The 10908-nt window shown below is 46.9% G+C and overlaps 1 protein-coding gene across 2 annotated transcripts; it reads right to left on the bottom strand.

The window, feature by feature from the left end:
- Positions 1-432: 432 nt before the first annotated feature.
- COMMD9 (COMM domain containing 9) lies at positions 433-8204 on the bottom strand. Of its 2 annotated transcripts, XM_039552676.1 has the most exons (6): positions 8119-8204; positions 7915-8040; positions 7404-7543; positions 6627-6661; positions 4295-4398; positions 433-3491 (listed from the first exon to the last, which is right to left on the bottom strand). In XM_039552676.1, the coding sequence occupies exons 1-6, from the start codon at positions 8167-8169 to the stop codon at positions 3351-3353; spliced, it is 597 nt and encodes a 198-aa protein (XP_039408610.1). In that variant the 5' UTR covers positions 8170-8204; the 3' UTR covers positions 433-3350. The 2 variants fall into 2 exon arrangements, with proteins under 2 accessions (XP_039408610.1, XP_039408611.1); XM_039552677.1 differs by lacking the exon at positions 7915-8040 and having other exon boundaries at positions 8119-8196.
- Between the last annotated feature and the right edge of the window lie 2704 nt (positions 8205-10908).

Genomic DNA, 10908 nt, shown 5'->3' with positions numbered 1-10908 from the left:
CCAAAAAACCAGAAACTAACATTTTAAACTTAGGTCAAAACAATTCTAAACCAGATTACTAGTAACAAAATAACTTGTTTGAAGTGAAATAGTAAGACCTCAGTTAAAAACAAAGCAAAAATTTTGTACAGATGGTAGCTTTGGAAGAGCTTGAATATATAAATTTCACATATTAAACTCAAAACTTTAAATTTGGAGTAATTATTATACCTTTACCAAGCCATCATGAGTCTTATCAAGTCTTCTACTGTTTTAAACCAGTGTTTAAAGATCAGTAATTGAAGTAGAAGCTACGAATCTTAGAGGCATTTTCTTTCTAACCTTTTCTTGCTCTCAATCACATCTACACCATTTTTAGTCTTAACACCCTAAAGTGCACATTTTCTTGCAGTAAAAGGAAGCACTGTTTGTATTGTTTTGAATAATACAAAGTAGGCTTTAATGTTTTTAATGCTTTTTCAACACTTTGACACAGATTCAACACGTCTGATTGTGAAATTACAATTTCAATTTAACTTGCATACTTGTGTTTTACAAATAAATTTATCACTGTTTTGCTTACAGTAACTGAATTAGCACCATTATCAAGTGTACATGTAGAAAATGAATTTTCTATTTCTCAAATACTGGAATGAGGATGGAGCTTTTAAGCTCCACTTCACAATGAAGGCTTGTGCTTTCCTGGCAGGAGTTCATTCAGGTGATGCACATACTATGACAATTCATTCTTTAGTAATGTCCTTGGACAATCCTCCAGAAACACTTGTGATGATGACCCCGTTCAAGGGAGATGCAAACTGTTAAGTGAAGAATTCTGAAAGGCACAGAACACAGAGCTTACAAGGCTTAGCCATCAAAAGTGGAGAGGGATTTTACTGCTTCCTAAATAGGAGGAAAAAATGGAAAGGCAAGAAAGAAGTAAGCAAAAGAGGAGAGTGTTGGCACAGTAACAAACTGGTAACAGGGATGAATACATCATCTCTTGGGCTAGCCCTACCAAACAGCAGCAATATGTGCAGAGAGGATGAAAATCTAACTCATTTTAAGAGAGCAATAATTTTATGAAAAAGATCACATATGATTGCCTGCAGTAGCAGGCAATTTATTCTTTCAGTGTAGCAGCCTCCGTAAAAAGGACTTTAATGTGAAGTTCTCCTGCTGTCTGGATAATGACAGTCCTACTCAGCCTCCCTTGTTTTATATACCTTTTTCTGAGCAGTCTCAGCTCTTATGGCTAAGGAGATTAGAGCCAACAATAAAATACCTAACAATTTAGGCAAAGATTTGAAGGCAAGCTCTCACAGCATGCTAAATCTTGGCTAGAAAATACCAGTGTCTTCTTGCAGAATGACTTGAAATCTACCCCTTGAAGTCACCAGATGTTTGGCATGTGCCATCTGATCCAGTGGGCACACTCCTTTTCATTATGACTCCACAAGCAACTTTTAGCTACCTGCAGAAAGCTCCACTCTGCCACTGGAAAAGCCTTTTCATTTTCAAGTCTTTCTTTTCTTTACAACTAGTCTAGTTGTGTAACTGTTTTACATGACAACAACTATCAGTCCTTCATTGCGTTAGACCCTGCATTTTGACTGTAACTTCAGTATTTACCTCAAGGATTTCCACTGTGTTTTGACTTCCTCAGCTCCTCTAACACTGCAGAACTTCATCCTGCATTATTTGCCTCCTCTGTGATTCTCACCTTCTAAAACAGTACTATATTAACTAGATGAGATTTTTTTTTAAGGCTAGGCTGCAAAGGCAACAAAACTTCCTTGAACTGAAGTAGTCTGTTAGAGATGTTTTTCACAGCTTGGCTCTTACAGAACATACTCTTAAATATCCATCTTCTGTGTTCAGATGTCCCTATTATACGTGAAATGTACCAGTTTGCCTTGATACCATATTAAGCATTATAATCTTTGCTCAAAGTAGACCTTGACAAGGGACTCGTCACACAGTTGATCTGGATGCACAAGCTGCATTTCACCAGTATGTTTTAAAGGCACAGCCTTCACTTATACTCTAGCCTGCACTTTGGGGGATGTATAAAATTAATTAACAAAGTTCTTGTAGTTTATGCACCCTTCTGGAATGATTTTGTGTTTCCACACACAACAAACAATGTTTTGTGTCTTGAAGGAGAGCCCAGCGTTGTAGGAAAGATTGGATTTTGCCATAAATACTTTTGGATACAGACTTCTATAGAAGCTCAGCAGAAAGAAGAATCTGAATGTTGTTGATTTTCTGCATTTAACTCCTCCACATTCTCAATGCACATATTTTTATAAACTTCTAGGTCAGGGTCATCACCTCTAATATTGTACAGAGGTGGTGCCCATGGAAAAAGGTGTCCTGAAATTGTATTATAATGAAGAGAAGGAAGTTCAAAACATGAATCAATTTGAATAGGAAACAAAAGATCCTTCTTCAGCAACAAACATGAACATCCATGAAACTAGCCTAGAAACTTGGCACCATCACAAAGAGACTGAGGTAACCCAGGAAAACATCTCCTCCAGACTGAAAAGGATTCACAAAATCAATTAGCAGTTCATTCTTTAATTAAATGAAGATTTACACAACCAACAGAACACTTTGGAGAAGTATAGGCATGTATTGCCACAGAGGGGTTTTCTACAGCACAGACAAAAGCCTTCAATTCTTTATTCTCCCAGTATGGTTTTTGTGCAGCAAAGGCAAAGCCCAGAGTCCAAGAAACCCCAAACATGAATTACCTGAACTCCTTTTTCCCTTTTCAAACAGAAGGAGGAAATGAGTTCCTGCTAAAGATGTTCAGAACAGTCATTTTGCAAACGGTGGTATGAAGCTGATCAGAAGGGAATGTGTGGCAGTGTCACTGCCCTATTTCCAAGCAATAACAACCATTGCAGCACGGCTGCGCTTCACTGAGAGGGAGAGGGCTACATGCAGCAGGCACCTCAGTCCATGCACGTTTCAGAGAAGCACCTTTTCTCATGTCAGAAGGCAGCCCATTACCCAGCTTGAGCTTTTTAGATTCTCATTTCAGGACACAGATAGAACTTGCTTCATTGGCTGCAGCTATTTGCTGTTTCCAGTTATGACCCTTGTGATTAAGCCAGAAATCCTCTTCTGAAATGGTGAATAACTTTTGTTCAACAACACCATAGGAAAGCACTTTTTGGCATCCAACCAAATGAATATTTGAGTGTTAGCTTTTCAAGAGCTATCTCATTCATCCAAGAAAGAAACCTCTTTAGTTTTGTTTTGCTGAAATAGATAACATGTTACACTAGGCTGCAACTTCAGACAGCTGTAGGTAGAGAATACTTCCCGTCCTTGCTGCTGGAATCCATGCCCTTGAGTACTCATTTGTTTGCAACGGCAGAAAGTTGGTCCCGAATCCTTCCCAGCCCTTCTAACATAGTGTCCAGGGTTTCTTTGCTCAGTTCCACAGTCAGTGCAGAAACAACAGGATTATTTCCACATAAGGCAGCATCTTCCTGAATCTTAAAATAGGAATGCAGATGTTAGTTGTAAAGAAATTCATTCACGTGTTTTTCCAGGGCCACTACAAAAGTCAGTGTTTAATACATAGATTAAACAAAATGGTTTGAATTTGGAATCCAGCTCCATCCTGAAGAACCACAGCACATTTCCTAAGCTGTGTGCTCCACTAGTGAAATGCACTCCCATTGACAGAGTGCAAGTGAGCATCCACTGCCATGAGTATTGGGAAATTTTGAAGATACTTGTGGCAGGAAGCCACATCTATATCAAAAGCATCTCAGCAGATACCACACAGGATACTTAACCCCACCCCAAACACAGAAATTAGATTTTAACTCCTCCTCTGAATACCACCCATCTGATTTTTATTGGTTGGGGGGGATCCACAACAGAAGCAGTAAGTTAGGTATACTCCCCAAATGATAGATGTGCCAGTGAAGGAAGTTATTAGTAATCTAAAGTCATTTCCCAACTAATGAAGCCAGCTAAACATGCTGATGGAGTGCTTAGACTTAAAGGATGATGGCTTCAGGATGTATCTTCTTTTTTCTGTAGAAAACAATAGTGATTAGGAACAAACATGGTGACTTCTCACCTCCTCGTGCACAGAAAACTTCTGCGCAAGAGAGCTTTCATCAGAGACATCATTCCCAGGCTCTGTGGCATTTCAGGTATCATCTCTGAAAAAGTCTAACTGCCCACCAGGCAAGAGGCAAGCTCCACATGCCTGTCTGAGCTGGTTTGCCCTGGCAAGTCAGGTGCTGGACTTCATTATTTCAGTCCTTCCAGCCACTGCCATTACCTTTAACTGCAGCAGGCAGGTAGGGACTGCCATTCTTACGATGCTGTCTGAAGACGTCTTGATGTCCACCCTCCAGTCCATGTCCACGAGCCGAGGCAGGGAGACTGGGGATCAAAAAATGGCTCTGTTAGGTCCAGCAGCACAGGATGATACCAGACCCTGGAACCTGTGCCTACCACCATGCACATGCCTCTCCACTTCTGGCCCTGGGAAGCGTACAAATTTAGTGCTACTACGTGGTTTCACATCATTTTGGTCTGGAATAAGCCAGTCTGGAATAAGCCAGTCTCTGAAGGCCTCCTCATGACACTGAAAGGGTAAAAAGGGTTCTCCCATCATTACATGCAATGATAGTTCAGTGCAAGAAGCAGAGGTGAATTCCCAAAGCAGCTGGGAACAGAGAGCAGTCATGTCTTCTCCACACCTTCATCCCCTGCCTTGCTGCTTGCTACACTCAACTAGTGTTTCATCATGTGTTGCTCTTGCACCTGCATGCTTATTGCTCTGCTCTGAAACTGGTAAGAAAGCACACAGGAAAGCTCCTAAAATCCAGCAATATAAAACATGTTATTTCAAGTTCCCCAACCTAGGAACCAAAGCATCCTGTAGTACAGCAAACATACTGGCAAACTGCAATCTTCACATTCCTTAAAAATACTTCAAGTATCATCCTAATTACATGAAACGTAACAGAAACCATTTAACAGTCTGGTGCAATACTGACATCAATAGCCCAGAGCTGGAGACCTCTTGAGCCCTCCCAAGGAAAAAAGGACAGGTCTAACTTGGCTGCTTAGGGAAGAACTGTCTCAGCAGGCAGTTGCAGACTGTCTGGATTCTGCCTATCCTAAGATGCTTAGTGTCCTCCCCAGGGGCTGATTGCCAGCCTTCCTACTGACTACAGACACTCAAGTTGCTTCCTCTCTGTGCTTTATTGCCGAACTGATTTTTTTTCTGTCTGGGGAAAGGCGTTCTCTCCCTGCTCCTGCTGCTTCCTTGAGCAGAGCTCCAGGGGGCAGTGCACAACTGGCTGCCTTGCTCCTGCTTTTGGAACAAATTCCAGTTCACAGTGAGTTAGGGCCGGCACTTGGCAGCATTTGCAACAACACAAAATGCATCTGTTTAGCCTCGTATGTTAATTTGCAAAGATTGATTGCTGGTGGCTTGGGAGGGGCAGGAAACCATTCACTTTTTTTATGTTAACACAGATCGATCTGTTGGAATGTCTGCCTTGGACCAGTGCCCTGGTCCCTATGTAATGCATGTCAGATATTTCATGAATACAATACTAAGAGAACCCATTATTTTCTAGGAGACAGTCTCATTCCAACAGGGTTAAATATTCATCTAACACATACAAAGACATAAGGGTCTGAGCAGAGGTCCTGGGTGGTGCTCCAAGAGCCACACAGCCAGCCTTGCTTCAGGGCTGTGAAGACGTAGCCAGTGTGTTCTGCTGCTCTAACACATGACAGCACTAAGGACACAGGAAAAAGCATTCTGTGCTTTGGTAACACTAGAACACTGTTTAGTGTAAGCAAATCATTAGCATTAGGCAACAGTTTCTTTCCCTATTCATATTCCATTAAAACTTTGAGGGACAGTGTATTTCCAGGTCTTGCCATACTGTTTAGCTGTTGGACACTACCTCCTCTGCTGGCAAAGCAAAGGGTAAAGAGGATCCATGCAGACCTCGGGGTCCTCTGTTATATGTCAGCTCTCAGTGGCAAGCCTTTAAATGCTACAGTTGTAAAGAAAATCTCCTGGGGGAAAAACCAAGTGTTGTAGCTGCAGGAACACCTAACTAGCCATGATACTGTTGTTAAAGTTGGCACTCCTTAATTACATCAGTATTTAGAAAGGCAAGGAAAAAGCAAGTTACAAATATATGCAGTGTGCTTGCTGATGCATGGAAATGAAAGAATGCACAGGACTGACATAATATGCAGGGATGAGGTATTCCACAATATATACACGTCCTTTACAGTGCAGTTATTGCATATGAACATCCCTTAAAGACCTGAATGGAGAAGTCAGAGTGCTTAAGTTTCAAAAGTTTTGCAAGTAATTGCTATACACTGCACTCTGCAAGGCAGCCACAGACTGAGCTTTGAATAGGATTCCTTGAGAGCTAGAAACAATTTAGCACAGGAGCATGGATCTGAATACAAGTGTGTTGGCTTCTGCTAAGCTCTGCCATGCCACAATCATACAGCTCCATCTAAGCCCAGCAGGAATAACCCTGTGCCATGCTGGGATGCACTGCTCTAAACTCCAAGCTCAAATGATTTCAGGAAACATCAACTGCATCAAGATGGGAACTACTACTTACTCTGACTTGCTTGTGCTTCATTCCTCCAAGCAGAGCTGTGGAAAAGTGGAGAAAAACAGCATCAACAATGCTTTGAGGAAAAAAAAAAAAAAAAGAGCCAAGCATTTAGCATGGCTTATCCCTGACTGAAGGGTCACCAGCAGTAAGCAGGGGACAGAGACTGCCTATGCTACTGAGTGCCATGGAAAGGCTGGGACTGGTGGGTAATGGCAGGCAAACTGCTGACCAACTATGGGTTCTTCTGGAAGGGCAGCTCATTAAAAGCCTGGACCTTTATGCCTGGTTTTATCAAAGCAATGGGCTCCCAAGCATTGAGATGTACAAGCAGAACTGCCCTCTGCCACTACCTCATGTATGCTCTATCCCCTACAGTGCCTTTGCACCTGAGCCACAGTGACAAATGGATGGGCATCTGGATACTACCTGGATTTTTTATTGGGGAAATCCAGCCCTCTATGTTTTATCGTCATCAGGACCATTCTTCCACCACACAGCTGTTAAGATAAGAGGGGCTTTGCATATTGGGAATGTGGCCCACATCCACTTCAAAAGTCAGGGGAAAACTCTGTGTGCCCATGGCTGTGTTCTGTTGGCCATTTCACTCAGATGACATAATCTGTTCAACTCTTCTCATCCCAACCTGTGTGGCTGTGCCGAAGGCACACACAAAATTCACCGAAACAAGACTCTGCATGTCTCTAACTATCCATGTATCAAACCACATACGCAGGCTTTAACTCTCCAGCTGAAAGCAAATGGCAGGTGGGTAGCACTCACGTATTCTCCAAGATTATCTTAGTCAAGAGGTTTTTCAGATTTTGGTGGAAGTTTTCTGGGAAAAGACAGAGGATGTCTTCTGCCCTGGTCAAGCCTCGGTACACCACGTGCCGGGTGAGGTTGTGCAAAGCAGACACCAGCTGTCAGGAGGGAAGAGGAGAAGGGGCTCGGCTGGGTTGAAAAGCATTACATACAGCACGGGACGGGCCTTCACAGCCAGGAGACAGCTTCTGCTGCGAGCCGCACACCACCAGAGCCTCGGGCATCCAAGTACGGCCCGACAGCCTTAGCAGGAAAGGGGCTGAGCTCCTCGGTGCCCTCCGGCCCTCAGCCTCAGCCCGTTCCCTTCTGCCCCGGGCGAGTGGCGCCGTTACCGCGCACACCCCGTTCCAGCAGCGGCCGCAGAGCCCCGCACCTTCCGGAGGGCCCGGGCCACGCCCCGTGCTGGCGCCCCGCACAGCCCCGCTCCCTCCCTCCCGCCGGGGCCCGCGGCTGCCCCGCCCGGCCCTACCTGCTCCGCTTCCTCGGCGCTGACGGCGAGCCCGGGGCAGGCGCGCTGCGCCAGCGGGCGGAACGCGGCGGGCGGGCTGGAGAAGCACTCCTGGCACAGCTGCCGCACGGCGTCCTTGGACGGCGCCTGGCGGGGAGCAAAGCGGGGGCGCTCAGCCGCGGCCCGGCACGGCGGCCCCGTCCCCCCGCGGCCGGCCCCGCTCACCTTCAGCAGGATCTGCAGCGCCGCGAAGTCCCCGTCCCGCAGCGCCGCCATCTTGGCGCCGTCCGCGCCGCCGCGCTCCGCCCGCCGCCATCGCTCCGCCCGCCGCCATCGCTCCGCCCGCCGCCATCGCTCCGCCCGCCGCCATCGCGCTCCGCCCGCCGCCATCGCGCTCCGCCCGCCGCCATCGCGCTCCGCCCGCCGCCATCGCTCCGCCCGCCGCCATCGCGCTCCGCCCGCCGCCATCGCGCTCCGCCCGCCGCCATCGCGCTCCGCCCGCCGCCATCGCGCCGCCGTCACCGGGGCGGGCGGGCCGGGGCCGGCGCTGGCAGCGGGACAGCCCTCGGTGCGGGGCGCTGCCCCTGCCCGGGCGCTCGGGGCCGTCTGTGCCGCCAGGGCGGGTCTCTGCCCTGGAGTCTTGCTGGGAACCCGCTGCCTTCGGCCAGCGGGAACGGAAGGCAAAGGATTTATCATGGCACTACCGCAGCGATATGGACCGTTATCTTTGAGAGCTGCGTCTTTCATTTTGTAAGGGTTTAAATAAGTCGTCTTTCTGAGAGAAGTGGTCTTCTCTTTGCCATGTGTGGTTTCCAGCACATCTGGCTCCAGGGCATCACTAATGTATGATCTTTCCCCATCACTGCCTCTGTCACAGCATCCCCATCCTCATTTTCATATCTGTTGATTTGTAAGCAGAATATTGCACGGTGAGAAATGCAAACATATAAATGCTTCTTCCACTGGGCTTCACAAGCTTGGTAGGGAATAGTGTTTACTCTTGCAGAGGAGCAGATTCCATACTATGCACTGGGATAGAACAGAAGGTGAAGGGAAGGATGATGAGATCTTAAATTTTTGTTTCCAAAACAAAAGGGTTGCAGTTAGTGGGTTAAACAATAGCATCCCAATAGAAAAAAGCATGGGGTAGTGGTTAGAGGTCAGGATTTAAGAGCTAGGAAATCAGAATCATGTTCTCTTGACCCTGCTTCAGTCTTCAGATGAATCAAGGTAAATCAGTTTTGTCACGAGTGCCAGGAAGGTAATGGAACTCTCTGTATAACACAAAACATCCTGCAGTAAAAAGCGTGGGCATTTATGAACATCAGCACTAAGCGTGGAGGTTGTGGAAGGATAAACAGAATGAAGGCACGGTGAAAAAAGCAACACTCTGTTACAATCTGAGCAAGTATGCCTAAAGGAAACAGCTGGCTCCAAGATGGACTTGCCACTGGCCAAGGCCAAGCCCATCAGTGATGGTGGGAGCACCTCTGGGATAGCAGGGCTAAGAAGAAAAGACAAAAGTTACTGCACAGAAGTAATTGCGGCCAGAGAAGAGAGGAGTGAGATTATGTGAGAGAAACAGCTCTGCAGGCACCAGGGTCTCTGGAGGAAGACGAGAAAGAGGTGCTCCAGGTGCTGGATCTGGGATTCCCCTGCAGCCCACGGTACAGCCTGTGGTGAAGCAGCTGTGCCCCTGCAGCCCATGGAGGACCATGGGGATGCAGAGATCCACCTGCAGCCCATGGGGATCCACAGGGATGAAGAGATCCACCCCCAGCCCATGGAGGACCACAGGGATGCAGAGATCCACCCGCAGCCCATGGAGGACCACAGGGATGCAGAGATCCACCTGCAGCCCGTGGAGGACCCCACACTGGATACCTGAAGGAGGCTGTGAGCCTGTGGGGAGCCTATGCTGGAACAGGCTTCTGGCAGAACCTGGGGACCCATGGATGGAGAAGCCCATGCTGGAGCAGGTTTGCTGTCAGGACTTGTGACTCGGGGCGGGGGGGAGGGGGGGGGCATGCTGGATGTTTCTAAGGACTGCATCCTGTGGAAGGGACTCATGCTGGAGCAATTCGTGAAGAACTGCAGCCTGTGGGAAAGACTCACACTGGAGAAGTTTGTGGAGAACTGTCTCCCATGGGAGGGACTCTGTGCTGGAGCAGGGGAAGGAATCCTTCCCCTGAGGAGAAAACAGCATCAGAAACACCACCTGATGAACTGACCATAACCCCCATTCCCTGTACCCCTGCACCACTGGTGGGGAGGAGGTAGCGAATCAAGAATAAAGTTAAGTCCAGGTAGCAGGGAGGGGTGGGGGGAAGGTGCTTTTAAGATTTGTTTTCTCCTTAATCCTGCTCTGATTTCGACTGGTAATAAACTCAGTTAATTTGTCTGAGTCAAGGCTGTCCTGCCCACGATGGTAATGTGGTGAGTGATCTGTCCCTGTCCTTAACTCATGAGCCTTTTGTTACGTTTTCTCTCCCCTGTCCAGTTGAGGAGGGGGGTGATAGAATGGCTTTGGTGGGCACCGGGCATCCAGCCAAGGTCAAACCACCACACCTGGGTTAAGGACTTAATTGTACAGAGTAGCTTTGTCAGACAAGTAGGTGGAGAGTTGCGAAGGGTGGGGAGAGTAGATAACTCTCATTGCCACCTCTCACAGGAGTGTGTGGCAAGAGAACATTTACCTGTGAGTCACATGCTCAGAACAAAGAGGCACAGCTGGCATCCTACTGAATTCGTTCTCCAGTCCACCTCCTAATGTTGCCATTTCCTCACTCTAGGAGCCTTATAATTATGAAGAAATAATGACAGGTTTGATTTAATATCAGAATTGAAATGCTGTTTGTTTAATATCAAATTTGAAACAGCTGAAGCTGACAGAAATACTTAGTAAAATGCCTTATCTGAGGGTGGTTTGATCTTTTCTTCTTCCCTCCCTTCCTTCCTCTTGTCCTTCCTTCCTTCCATTCTTCTTTCCCTCCTTTCTTCCTCCATCTTCAAGGT

The sequence above is a fragment of the Corvus cornix genome, chromosome 5 (assembly GCF_000738735.6).
Source record: "Corvus cornix cornix isolate S_Up_H32 chromosome 5, ASM73873v5, whole genome shotgun sequence".
Classification (NCBI taxonomy): Eukaryota; Metazoa; Chordata; class Aves; order Passeriformes; family Corvidae; genus Corvus; species Corvus cornix.
The sequence above is the reverse complement of the archived record's forward strand: the minus strand, read 5'-3'. Positions and strand labels throughout refer to the sequence as shown.